The sequence below is a fragment of the Malus domestica genome, chromosome 17 (genome assembly GCF_042453785.1).
Source record: "Malus domestica chromosome 17, GDT2T_hap1".
Taxonomy (NCBI): Eukaryota; Viridiplantae; Streptophyta; class Magnoliopsida; order Rosales; family Rosaceae; genus Malus; species Malus domestica.
Genome location: NC_091677.1, coordinates 4,374,589 through 4,388,852, shown reverse-complemented (window position 1 = coordinate 4,388,852; position 14,264 = coordinate 4,374,589). Strand labels below are relative to the sequence as shown.

At 38.0% G+C, this 14,264-nt stretch overlaps 3 protein-coding genes across 3 annotated transcripts; 2 read left to right on the top strand and 1 right to left on the bottom strand.

The window, feature by feature from the left end:
* Positions 1-246: 246 nt before the first annotated feature.
* Positions 247-4,387, top strand: LOC103421643 (rab escort protein 1-like). The gene is made up of 9 exons (XM_070817608.1): positions 247-1,128; positions 1,383-1,499; positions 1,997-2,096; positions 2,456-2,491; positions 2,586-2,829; positions 2,917-2,995; positions 3,119-3,308; positions 3,502-3,582; positions 3,760-4,387. The coding sequence occupies exons 1-9, from the start codon at positions 392-394 to the stop codon at positions 3,865-3,867; spliced, it is 1,692 nt and encodes a 563-aa protein (XP_070673709.1). The 5' UTR covers positions 247-391; the 3' UTR covers positions 3,868-4,387.
* A 1,150-nt stretch (positions 4,388-5,537) lies between these two features.
* Positions 5,538-8,374, bottom strand: LOC103442401 (microtubule-destabilizing protein 60). The gene is made up of 8 exons (XM_008381185.4): positions 7,272-8,374; positions 7,115-7,160; positions 6,928-7,023; positions 6,715-6,834; positions 6,488-6,586; positions 6,218-6,277; positions 6,037-6,131; positions 5,538-5,877 (listed from the first exon to the last, which is right to left on the bottom strand). The coding sequence occupies exons 1-8, from the start codon at positions 8,135-8,137 to the stop codon at positions 5,763-5,765; spliced, it is 1,497 nt and encodes a 498-aa protein (XP_008379407.3). The 5' UTR covers positions 8,138-8,374; the 3' UTR covers positions 5,538-5,762.
* A 2,068-nt stretch (positions 8,375-10,442) lies between these two features.
* LOC103442833 (leucine-rich repeat receptor protein kinase EMS1-like) lies at positions 10,443-11,300 on the top strand. The gene has a single exon (XM_008381632.1). The coding sequence runs from the start codon at positions 10,443-10,445 to the stop codon at positions 11,298-11,300; it is 858 nt and encodes a 285-aa protein (XP_008379854.1).
* The last annotated feature ends 2,964 nt before the right edge of the window (positions 11,301-14,264 follow it).

The window sequence follows — 14,264 nt, the reverse complement described above, 5'->3', positions numbered from 1 at the left end:
TTAATATATATAGTTTAAAACTTTAATTTCATTGTCACTTAGTATTACGGTTTAGTTGTATTCATCTTCACTGGTAAGTGAGAGATCTTATGTTTAATTCTCATCAAAGATAAATTTGAAGCACATTATGCTAGTTTATTGTGAGACTAATCTCATCTCTCCTTTTAGGGTAAATAATATCAATTGTTAAAAAAAAAAAAAAAAAAAAACTTTAATCTCCATACCTACCGATCTTCTTTCAGTGTTCTTGAGCACCGGCCAAACAGTCACCATCCCGAAAAGGAACCCTAATAGGGTCGCGATCCGAGCAAAGGAATCGAGGGGAATCGAAGTGAATCAAGCGGGCGATTCGGCGCCAAAATTTTATGATGAATATTTTTGTTGCGGAGCAATGAGTCAACTCTTTGATGACCGCGTTCCTATCACGCCCAGCACCTTTGACCTTATTGTTATTGGAACGGGCCTCCCTGGATCCGTGATTGCTGCCGCAGCTTCTACTGCCGGAAAAGCTGTTCTTCACCTTGACACTAACCAATTTTACGGCGGCCACTTCGCCTCTCTTCCCCTGGATGATCTCTTTCCCTTCCTAAATTCTCATGCTTCCCCACCCTCCTCCTCCTCCACAACCACTACCACCACCACAATTACGGGACATGATGATTACACTGCCTTACCCCTCACCCGGCGCTTGCTCTACTCCGACATTGAGACGGTTACCTATGCCCCTCAAGCCCTTGCCCAGCATAACCCCAAAAGATTCTACATTGACCTTAGCGGGCCCAAGGTTTTGTTTCTTGCAGACAAAGCCACGGACCTTCTGTGGAGATCGGGCGTGTTACCATTTTTGTGTTTCAAGGGCATTGAAATGAAGTCCATTTACGACGATATTGGGGAGTTGTGGAACGTTCCAGACTCTCGAGTAGCAATATTCAAAGACAAGAGGCTAAGCCTCATGGAGAAGAATAAGCTGATGAGGTTCTTCAAGCTTGTTTGGCAGCACCTGGAAGCAGCCACTGACGAACAAGGGAGTGAAGGAAATAGTGAGAGTAGGAAAATTTCAGATGAAGATTTGGAGAGTCCCTTCGTTGATTTCTTAAACAGAATGGAATTGCCACACAAGATCAAATCGTATACATCACATTACCCTTTTTTCTGTTTGTTTGTTTGTTTATTTGCTTTGTTTTTGGTTCTCATCTTGTTGCTTTGCATCACAATGCTTAATATATGTGTGTTCCTAATTGCCTTGCTATGATTTATGGCTAACCTACATTAGCATTCACCGCACGCTGTTTCAGAGATTAATTATTCGGTCTAGTTTCGATTATGTCTCAAATATTCTGTCTTCGGTATGCTGACACCTTATGTCATTTCCTTCTCTGTAGAATTATTTTGTATGCCATTGCCATGGTAGACTATGATCAAGACAACCTGGAAGCTTGTAAAAGTATACTTAAGACAAGAGATGGGATTGAGCGGTTAGCAGTCTTCTACAAATCGAGGTTTGTTTTGTCCTTTCTACTCCACCCATCACGGTATCCTGTGATGTTTAGATTCTATTTAGTTTTATTGTACTGATGCTTAACTTGGTATTCATATAGTGTTAATACTATCAAATCTGGTCTGTTTTGTTTTATCCACTATCAATATGAGGAAGATAATGTAGAGCTGAGTTTATTTGTCTAGAGGAGAAACAAGAATGAAGCTTGAATAGGTGGAATCCTGTCAGACTCATTGAAATCAAAATCTCAATGGCGTAGAGTACTTGGATCTAACGGAAGACGTGACACAAAACCGAGCGCAATGGCATTTTAGGATTCATATAGCCGACCCCACTCAGTGGGAAAAGCCTTTGTTGTTGTTGTTGTTGTTGTATGTTGACTGTTTCATATGTGTGCTGATGATTCCAGTATGAAACTTATCTCAGTCATATGTCATTTATTTCAAAGATGATAGTTAATAAGTATAATAAGTTACTAATGGTTCTTGTTCTTATTAGGTTGACAAATGCACCTGAGGCTATGATTTATCCTATGTATGGTCATGGGAACTTATCAGGAGTTATAAGCCGCCGCGCTGCTGTTAAAGGCTGCGTTTGTGTAAGTTCATGCAAATATTTGTTACTTGTTTGTCATGGGAAGTGTTTCTCCATCATTGTTGCCCTGTACACGCTTGTTCATATATGTATGCTTTTACTTATTTATTTATTTTTGTGTCAATGATTTTATTTAACATATACTCTTTGCTATCTTCCTTTTTTTTTAATTTGTGCCTGTGTATGAGTGCAGTGCCGTTCTAGGATTCATATAGCCGACCCACCTTGTGGGATAAAACTTTTTTGTTGTTGTATTTGTGCCTGTGTATCTCCCAAATTCATGAGTCATGTAACTTATTAAAAACTTGACTGGGTAATAAATAGCTGCAATGTTTATCTATGTCTGAGAAATCTGCCATGCAGGCTCAACGAGTTCCAGTTGCCGTGCTTATGGACAAGGTATGTGAGTGAGGATAGTTATACTTGTTTCTTATATAACATGGTTGATTGAAAGAAATTGAAATTTGGTTTTCTGAATGTTGAATTTTTGCAGGACAGTGGCCAATATAAAGGTGTGAGATTAGCTTCTGGTCAGAATTTGTATAGTGATCAGCTAGTTATGGATCCAACTTTCAAGGTCCCATCGCTGCCAATTTCATCTCCACCAGACGTGATAGCAAGTCCTCAAGTTTTAAGTCTGAAACATGATAAACGAAAGGTGGCTAGGGGAATATGTATTACAACCAGTTCACTGAAGCCAGATATATCAAACTGTTTGCTTGTATATCCTCCAGGATGTAAGACGTAGTATGTTTTGATTTTGTGCTTTGTTCAAAATGAGTAACAAGAACATAATCAGTCGATTCCATTTTTTTCCTCGCTAGCTTTGTACCCTGAGCAAGATGCTTCGATCCGGGCAATCCAAATAGGTGGAAGTTCGGCTGAAGTTTGTCCAAAGGGCATGTATGTTTTTGCTAAATCAATAAAGTCTTCACATGTATACGTGCACACAGCCTATGCTTACATGGTGCAAAGAGTAATATGCCTTCACCCTTTTGATAAATCTGTTAAATTGACATTCTTCAGGTTTGTGGTCTACTTTTCTGTTTTATGCGATGACGCCAAACAGGGGAAAATGTTGCTACATGATGCCATGAATGCACTTCTCAAACTTGCGCTTTCTGGAAACCCTTATGATCGCACTCTTGATAGTGAAGATGCAGAAGTAAAACCTACTTTGTTATGGAGCATGTTGTATGTTCAGGAGCTAAGTACGGTGTGCCACTCTCTCTCTCTCTCTCTCTCTAAGGGCAAAATATTATTACAACCATAACTCTCCGAGTAGTCTTCATTCATACATATGTAGCCATTTCTTGTTGAAGCCATGTGGTTGTCGATTTGGTATATGGGATTTGAATCATTGATTGTATGATGTACGATGAATTTTACGATTTTTACTTTGATTTCAGGATCAACAGGGTTATTTCCTCTCAACTCCGATGCCAGATGCGAATCTGGACTACAATGATCTCATAGATTCAACTGCGGTGGTATGTCATCCTTAGTTTCTTTAATCAATTATATAAAACTTTATAATAGTCTTGCAGTATACAAGTAACATGGGATATACTTATTGACATACAAATCGCCACATTTATGTGTGACGATTGTACACTTTTAAGTAATAAACATGGGGTTTGAAAGAAATTTATGCTTGTACTTGGCAGCTTTTCCAGACGTTGTATCCACATGAAGAATTCTTTCCAGGGACACACACGGTTGATAATTTTGACGATGATGGCAGTGACGTTGATGCCCCGAAAGGGACTGAGTGAGCCCCTTCTCCTCAAGAATTTTCCACCAAGGTCAATAAGAGGTCACCAGAAAAGCTAAGTTAGGTGGTTTATTAGATTTTTAGTTGCACTGACAATTAAGTCTACTGACTAGGGTATTCCTTTTATATATATATATATATATATATATTGGTGGCAAGACATAGTTATCCACCCTTTCTGGGGGTCGGAAAGACTCACAAAGACATTTCAGCCTTCTCCTGACCACAAGTTTGCCTTTCAGGCCAACAACGAGTTTCGAACCCAAGATCTCAAGTTTTTAGTTTTAAGGAGGTCTCGTAATCCACTCTTTACCACCGGGTCACTGTTCCTTTAGACTAGAGTAGGGCCGAATTTTCTCTATTGCATTTTTAAGTTACATATTTGAACAAGAACCAATAAATTTTGTATCAAATTCACGTAAAAGTTAAAAGACGTCTACGGCACCAACATATCGTTAAAATGCCATCTCATGCTAATAATATATCCATATGAGTAAATTTGTCTCCACGTGTTGATGTCATAGTAATTGTGTATTGTTTCATGTAAGCTGCTTTTCCCTCGTTCTTCTAGCACAATATATAATAAAAATCCTTATTTAAGACAAAACCACTTGAAACTCGGTTATAGTCTCTCACTAAACCTCCCAAACCTCAAATTTTGTCAACTTCCTAGGGAGGCGCTTACAAGAAATCGATCAAATTTTGACAAAGCGAATATGATCAAGGATGTTAAATGAGATTTGATTCAGGGGTTCGTTAGTCGCGGTACATTTCTTTAATACTACAATAGGTCTAGTGTTCTCTACTAAGTACAAATTCAAACATGCGAGAGATTTTTCAATGTGCTTGGAACACGGGATAATAATTAAGTAAAAAATTATCAATTTAAAATATAAAAATTTCCTTATATAATGACACGGTGTAGAATTTGTGTTCCGGACACAATAAAAAAATTTCTCTAGAGATGTGGTCCAATATAATTGAAGAAGTGCAAAGGCTTAATAATTTGATCATATGATATAAAACTGATACCATTTCAATCTCAAGTTCCAATTAAACATCCAAAAGAAGGCCATTTCAATTCTTGAGTTCCAAACTTCCAAAAGAAGGCCAGGCCGTCGCATTATTTTGCATATTAATTATCGAGTAAATTGTAGAAATGGTCCCTTAACTTTAATCAAATTGGAGTAATGGTCCCTCAACTAAAAATTCATTACCATTGGTCCCTCAACTTATTAAAATGTGTAGCTATAGTCATTTTCATCAATTTCGTCAAAATTTTGTCAAAATAAGTTATGTTGGAATAATCATTTACATAATTAGGGTCCCTCAACTTATCAAAGTGTGTAAGTAATTATGATCCTTTTCGTCAACTACGTTAAAAATTTTGTCAAAACGAGTTATATTAGAAGGACCATTGCTACAATTGGGTTAGAGTTAAGGGACCATTTCTCTAGTTGAATTAAAGTTTAGGGACCAATGATAATGAATTTTTAGTTGATGGACTACAGCTACACATTTTGATGAGTTGAGGGACCAATGGTAATGAATTTTTAGTTGAGGGACCATTGCTCCAATTGTGTTAAAGTTAAAGAATCATATCTACAATTTACTCCTAATTATCAAATCAAATAGGAAGTTGGCCCCAATAATATGTGCTCCAAGTTTACGTGCTCACGGAGAAAGAACGACGATTGTCACATCATAAGATTACATTTGCACCTCTTAAGAAGGATGTTTCAAAGAATCAAATTAATGGTAGAAAAATTGCAACTAAACTAGTTGCTTCAAAACATATACAAAGATCAAAAGTAATGTCAGAAATAAGTTGGAGGAAAAGAAATATAAAAGCCATGATTATTGGTCACTAAGGAGAAACCGAGTTCTTTCTCGTCTTCAATGTTCGTAAGTGTAGGTGCTCATCTCGTCCCACGACAAGTAGCATTTGATCTTCTTGTTTTGAGGCACATGAAACTTCGGTTCTTTCGGTATGGTTGGATGCTTCATTGACCTAACAACGAAGAAACATGAACTCGACGTAAGAAAACTGTATCACATCTCCTACTTATAAATACTATGAATATCAGAATATATCTCGCTCAACAAAGAAGGTTCAATGGGATGCAGCACGTATTGAGGATATCGGTTTACAATCGGATCAATCAAGTACCTTCTGGGAATGAAAGGCCTGTCAAAGTAGGGCATTGGCTGCGCTTTCGGAACAAGCTCCCTCTTCAATCTTTTTATTTCCTCCTCTTCTGCCAACTGCAAGAGAACAATACCAAAACTCATAATTCAGGTCGAGAATAACTACCACCGTAGAAAGCTCATCAAGTGCAATAACTCTTTACCTTCAGCAGTCTTTCTCTTTCCATCTTGTATTGCTCAAACAGGCTCATCTTCTCTGCCACCTGATGGGGTGCACACACATTAAAACCAAATTCGGAAAGGCAATTCGTTGTCACAAAGTTAATTCTACAAAATCGAGGCAAAACTTATTTCCCAAATGCTACCTGGAAACAATTTTTTTCAAACAGCGTTTATATGCACTACTAAGCTGAGAATGATTGAAAATATGGAGACAAAGCGCATATTCTTAAGGCTGAAGTATTCAAAATCACCTGATGGTCAAACTCAGCTCGCTCTACTGCCCGCATGTCACTGTGGAGCTTCAGGTCTGTTGGTATTGTTATTTCTTTTACTGGAGGTTTCAGTAAGCACTGAGATGACAAATACAAAGATATGCATACAAGTTAGTGGTTCGGTCTTGTCCGTCTTGCAATAGCAATAAAATCACTTAAATATAGTCCTTTTCATGTGATTTGGGACATTGAATTGGTATCTATACCTCTGGTTCGTCAGTTGTCCATGGGAGGCCCTGAGCAATTGGTATCCGCTGTCTCTCCTCCTCCATCATCATCTCTTGTAGCTTCTTCGTGAACTCTTCCTCCTTTTGTCTTCCCCTTTCCTGCAGTGATATCACAAAACAAAATTAGAAGCAACGCAAACCACGTAAACTTTCGAGTGCTTGTCGATACCGTTCATTTCCAGCACAGTTTACCTCTGTTCTTAGCTTGAATGGTTTAGCGCTAGTGGCTCTCTGTTGCTTCTTCTTCTTCCATCTCCCTCCTCCGATTGTGCTGGAAGATTCAGAGCTCTGAAATTCGAACCCGAATGCAAAGGTAACCTGAGTTAGTCAATCATTTTCAATCTCCAAAGAATGTAAAAACAGTAAGGACAAAAATTACATTTCTTCGGCTCCTTCGCCCCCCATTCGAAGTCCTGCTTGAGACACTGTTTAGTCAAAAGAGCACAACCAAACTCAGTCAGAACATACAACAAACAACTGATGTGCATCAAATTCTCATACTAAGTTGCTAACTATAATCAAGTACAATTGCTAACCTTCCCAGACTTCCATCCCAAGAAGAAGAGACTGAAGTTCGCCGATCCAGACCGAGATTCTCCGACGTCAAGAACAAGTCCGACGGGAAAAACGAAGAAGACGAGACCTGTGTTTCCAGCGCCTTAGGAGGAGGCTGCAATCCGGGCAATGCCCACTTCGCCGCCTTCTTCCCAATCTCTTCCGCCGCATCCTCCTCCCCATTCTGCTCATCCGAATCCTTCGAGCTCGGAATCGAAAGCAGCTTCTCAAACGCCTGAACCAAATGCATCACCTTCCCACTCTTCGGCACGCTCTGCCTCGCCTCTTCCAGCAACTTGTCCCTTCTTCTCTTGATTGTCGAACAACCCATTTCACTATCCGGGTCAATATCACCCGACCCATTTTCAATCTGAAGGTCCTGAATCCTCAAACCCTCCTCGATTTCTTCCTCCAGTTCACGCCCAGCTCTTTCGCTCTCCTTCAAACTCTCCGATTCGACGTCGTCGTTTCGCTTCTTGAAGAACTCTTCCTGCGACGCCCTCAGATTCTCATACGCAACGCAGAGGCACATCTTCGAATTGCCCTTATCTTTGCACTTGCAGGAGACGTTCGGGTTCTCCTTCTTTGATTTCTTCTTCGCAATGATGAACTTCCTCTCCCGGATCTTGTTCCGGGGCGAACGAACAACCGGGTTCGGGTTCTTGGTCGCAGATTTCTGGGACTTCCCCGCCGATTTCGTCGCAGGGGAAGCAGTGTGTTTCGGGCCCGGCGAAACATTGGGGTTCATATTCTCGGTGCATCTTGATTTCTCGTGCTTCTTGTATCGAGACCCGTGTTGGTCTTTCACAGGAGTCACCACTCCGGCGTTCCTGCCGATAAAATCCATCAAAATATGACCGGAAAAGAAAGAAGATTCGCCGGAAACAACTGGGTTTGGTGGGTTTAGAGAAGAAAATCAAGGTTTGGTGTTTATGGAAGCGAAGGAAGAATGGTGATGGATTGATGGATTTGGAGAGAAGGGAGAGAAAAAGGGAACGTTAGAGCAGTCGACGCTCTCTGTGTAACGGCTAGTTTTTTTGGGGATTATATGTGGACCATCTGATAAAGCTTTTAAAATTTCTGTGTGTTTGAACCGTTGGATTAAGTTTTTCTAATTTTTTGGGTCGTTTGGATTAAGTGATTGGGAGAGAAGACGGCGATATCCCTGTTGGATTTGATTTACTAACCGTTGCAGCCGAATAAGGTAGGTCGTATGACCAAAATACCCCAGTTATTGAATTTTGCACTTCATTAGACCTAGAAAAAGGATCGTGTTTGTCGTATTCATGTCGTTTTTATGTTATACCCGTTATTTTAATAGATCGTGTTGCGTTAACCCGTTATCTTAGCGAGTTTTTAACAGGTGATTCAATAGCGATTCGACTCGTTAACAAGTTGTGTCATTTTATGTCAAGTTAGGATCATGCAAGAACTTGTCATGTTATTGTTTAGACCTTGTAAACGGGTCATGTTGGTTGTTAATTGTTTTTGGCCAAATAATAAATTGTCATGTGTTCCTTATTTTTTTAAAGTTCAAGAAAAATTAATGACATGTTCATTACTTTATAAAATAATAAACATGTGTTAATTTATCATTGGACAAAACTAAATTGTAAGTACTCAAGAATTATCCTATAATAATATAGTGAAAGAAGAACGCAAGAGTAATATAATATGAGTAATACACTTATCACATTTTGTATACCACATTTGTACCATTTTAAAATTAAAGGTAGGGCCCACCGATTACTCCGCCTCTCCAATCCCATCTTCCTCCGCTCCTCACCACCTGCTTCGCTCCTCCACCGCCGCCTTAGCCTTCCTCTACTTCTCCAATACACCAAAATCTTCCCCGTTTAAGACTCCCCGTCACTCGAATCTAACCGGATTGTTCTGTTGGTTTTCAATTATGGTATCGATTGGGGTACCAATTCATGGCCTCGACGCCAATTCGGGTTGGGATTTGATAGGTTTTTCATTTTTTGTTTCTCTAGTGTTTTAATTAAATAAATTAGAATATTTCATTGATATAGATGTCCACCTCAGCTGCCACAAAAGGTGGTTTTAAAAGTATGGTACAATAGTTTTTGGGCTTATTTTTAGGTACGTAAGTGACTCAATTTTAATTTCATTTTATTTTTTATAATTCAAAAGTTACCATTTGACTATCTGAAACTCAAAGTTAGTTTTACTTTGCCCCCTATAACTCGATTTTGATTCCATTTTGTTCCTGAAACTTGAAAGTTGTCTGTAAAAAAAATCAAAATTCGCTCCACATTACATTAGATTTGTTAATTTCTTATGTGAGTGTGATTTGGGTGCATCAAGCTAATTAATTTCTTTTTTTTATTTTTCCATTTCTTCAATTTTTTTTAATTTAATATTCTCTTATTGTTGAATGTTAACGCATAATGGAGATTTATAATTAAATTTGTTGCACATATGAATAGTCATATTGGGTGTTGGGTCTCACATATACTTTAAGAGACGATTTATAAGTTTCTAGGAGAAGAAAGAGTTCACAAATCAAAATGGAACAAATTTTGAGTTTGAAGGAATAACGTGGTGACTTTTGAGTTACAATGGGCAAAATCAGATCAAAATGAAGTTCTTGTGGGCGTAGCTAAAAATAAGCCTAGTTTTTAAGAATAACATTTTTTTTTTTATGAATAATGCTAGGAAGACCAAAATTTTAAATCATGCAAATCAAATGATGTGTCACCAATAAGAAACAAGCACATGAATCGATACTTGATCAATAATCCAATCATCTACAACTACATCATTTGATTTGCAAATTTAGTTTAAAAATTTTGATCTTCCTAACATTTTCTATATGTATTTTCGGTGGTTGGTTCTTTGTTATTTCTTAGGCCTTTAAAATCTTATTCCATTTTAACTTTTTGGAATATAAAACAAACAAATGCAATTTCAGTGCAAATTCCCAGCAATTTAGCTCTAATTTCGCTTTGCTTTTCACTGGCTATGAAATTACGCGGTTTAACAAGCTTTTAACGTCGACAGAGCTTCTTCCTCAATCCAGATTTGGTGTAGTAATATATGTACGTGTATACATATATTTCTATTTGTATCCCTTGCATTATATGTTGACTTATTGTTCTTTAGGTACTAGCATGTCTTATCAAACATCGATGGTGGCTGAGCTCCGGCGAGCCACGAAAGATTTCTCCCCGGAAATGATCATCGGAGGCGGGAGCTTCGATCTCGTCTACAGGGGCCTACTTTCCAATGGCATGAGTGTAGCTGTAAAGAAGTGTAACGCCGTAGGGTTCCCTGACGTGCGAGCAATTCGCGCCGAAGAAGAAACACTTGGTAAGGTACAGCACCCACATGTTATCAAGCTTTTGGGGCACTGCCAGTGGAACTCAACTCACCTTCTGTTTTACGAGTACTACGCCAATAGCGATCTTTACAGTTGGCTGCACGAAGAATCACGGCGTTGGGCTGTCTCATCGTGGGAGACTAGGTTTCGGATTGTTAAAGGTGTCGCCGACGGCCTTGCCTATCTGCATGGCTTGGACAACCCAATTATTCACAGGGATATCAAGTCGAAAAATGTGATACTAGACTCCAACTTTGAGCCCCACATCGCTCATTTTGGGCTCGCTAGATGGATGGAGGCGTCACATACGCATGTGACGACGGAGCCAGATGGCTCTGTAGGATACATGCCTCCTGAGTACATGGCAGGATCTAACAGGGCCACAACAAAGGGTGATGTCTACAGCTTTGGCATTTTGATGTTGGAGATTGCGACCAGGAGGCGGCCGAGTAAGTTGACAACATTTGACGCCCAAGAGATGGACGTGGTGGAATGGGTTAAAATGATGGTGGCTAATTACATTGTTGATCCAAGTAACCCCATCCTATTGGTTGCAGCAGACCATTTATCGCAGTACTTTAAGATCGCTTGGTATTGCGTCATAAATTTACCACAATATAGGCCTGACATGAAGTGGGTTGTTGAAAGATTAAATGAAATTCATTAGTGTATTTTTCACAACTGTAGCCTCCTTGTTTCCATGCACCTGCACCAACTAATATCAAACATGCTTGTGTATTATGTATGTATGTTTGTAGCTATTGACTTATGACCGTTCAGTAATCATTCGTTTTCGGTTTTGAGATTTTTGGATAGAGATGGAGACATGAAGAATGGTAGAATATGTATATGGAATGGTACAAAATTGAAAATTGCAAAAACCAAAAAAATTAGGGGATAGTGTTGATAGATGAAACTCTTGATGGAGTAAATGCGAAGCTTAACCTTTGGCGGGAAGTGTTGGAATCTAAAGGTCTTCGCCTAAGTAGGTCAAATACAGAGTATATGGAGTGCAAGTTTAGTAGGAACGAAGGTTCAAATGAGTTAGGGTTGAGGATTAAAAATCAAGAAGTATCAATGAGCGAACTCTTTCGCTATCTTTAATCTATCTTGCAAAAAAAGGGAGAACTGGATGGAAACCTCAATCATAGAATCCAAGTTGGATGGATAAAGTGGAAGAGTGCTTCAAGTGTGTTGTGTGACTGTCGTATGTCACTAAAGCTAAAGGGAAATTTTATAGGACGGCAATAAGGTCATCAATGCTTTATGGCATAGAACGTTGGGCAGTGAAGCACCAACACGTACACAAAATGAGTATAGCAGATATGAGAATAAGACAAAAGGACAAAAAGAAGAGTGTGAGAGAAGATGATGGAAGGGGATGGTAATAGGAGGAGAGATAATCCTAATCCGGTAGAAATCTGAAAGGATGCACAGAAATATTGTAGAAAATAAAGCAAGCGACAGTTGTTAGCAATGTCATCCTCACAATCGTCTTCATCACCAACCTCCCAAGATGTTGATTTTTGCCTGCAGAGCCGTGAGAGGATATGAGTAATTTCATATTGTTCTCAAATTAATATGAATAATTACTGATTTGCTATGCATTTCAACTTATCAATTTTTTTTTTATGAACAAACGATATTATTTACATTAAAAGGAGGGATGGACTTAACCTCATAATGAACTAACAATAATGTGGTTTAAATTCGTTTTTAGCGAGAATCGAACCTAAGACCTCTCACTTACAAGTGAAGAAGAATACTATTAGATCTTAGTACTAAGTGATTAACTTATCAACTTCTCTCTTGGATTAGTTTGGATTAGCAAATTGGCAATCTTCTCTCTTGAATTAATTTCGTGTGTACAAATATTATTATTGTTAATTTATAGAGGCTTTTATTATTAAAATCCGAAAACTCTTAATTGATGTTAGATTTAGTCCAGTTGTTTTGTTTTGTTGATTTGGGATCATTGATGTTAAAATTCTGGATCCGTCACTGATTCTACGTGTGATAAAATAAGTGGAGCGATACTAAAAAATATATAATTTCCTCTGCTTATGTTATGACATGTGCACTACCACTTGAATACCGACACTTGAAAAAAAATATGGCATTGTTGATGGTGCAGTCTTACAAAGAGCCCTTATTAATTTTTTTTTCTTTGCATAATCTTCTTTAATTTATTCAATTCAACAACCAGACAGGGCCGGCCCTGAGGTAGCTTGAGTAGGCGCCCGCCTAGGGCCCCCACTTCAAGAGAGCCCCCAAATATATATATATTTTTATATATAGGAAAATGTTATTGACACTCCAAAAATCTCATCCTACACTCTTTACAATTGTATTTTTCTTTCCAAATATGGAAAATTTGGAATGTAGAATGAGAATTTTGGAGTGCCAATCATAATTTTCTATTTATATTTATATATTTAATTTTGCAGTTTGAGTAAAATATCTAAATATGAAATTATAAATATTTTTTTGGAACTTGCCGTGCAGCGTTTTGGGTGGGGTGGCCCCAAAAAAAATTCTTTTTAAATTTTTGTGTATCTATATAATATATATAAATATATTTTTAGAGTTTGATTTTAAATAAAATATTTAAATATAAAATCATATAATTGTCTTGAAACTTGGCTTACAAAGTGTCTTGGGTGGGGTGAAACTTCAGCAACAATTCAACTTATTTTTTGGGAATTTAACGCACAACATACTAGTAGCAAGTCTGCACCTGCGAATATGTTCTTTCCCACTAACTTATAGAGGTCAGGTACCCGATTAATGCTTCTCTTCTCTTCTGCTTCTTTTTCTATAATTTAATTTGTGACTTGTGAGTGATGTGCTTGTAAATATAATTAGGATTTTCAATTCTAGGGTTTATGATTTGTTTATTTTAATGCGTATTGTTTATGCGAAATCAGAGTATTCTCTTGTCAAGTGTCTATATTGCAATTATAAAATTCGAACTTGTGGATGCACTTAATAAAGTGGTTAAATCCCTTCAAGAAGATAAATGGATTATGGGTGCACTTAACAAGGTTGGTTACTTTTGCTTCCTAACTAGTTTTGGTTCAAGATAATTCAAAGTTTCGATGTTGAATTTTGTTAATTATACCAATTACAGTTGCCTCTGCAAAAAGAAGTATCTCAAAATTAAAGTTGATCAAATCGTATCTTTGATCAACTATGTCACAAGAAAGATTGAATGAGTTAGCTATTTTGTCAATTGAAAAAAGAATTGGTTGAAAAGTTAGATTATGTAAACTTAATTAATACATTTGCGTCTAAAAACGCGAGGTGTGTAATATCTAAGTAATGTTTACATATCTTTCTTATTTGGATATGAATTGAGTGTCAATGAACTTTAAGGCCCCACTCGAAGGCTTGCCTAGCCCCAATTTCTCAAGGTCGGCCCTATAACCAGAAATAAAAAGAAATACGTGAGAAGTAAAAATCAGCGTTTGATCACCACCCTCTTACGAAATGTGGGAGATAATCATGGAGTCTTACATCATTCGGATCAACAACCGCATGATGGTTTCCTAGTAATTACCAAAAAGAAAATCTAGGTACTGCACCTTGTTGACTCCAGTGTACCTGTACGTGACGCGTTTGTCAGGGTCTT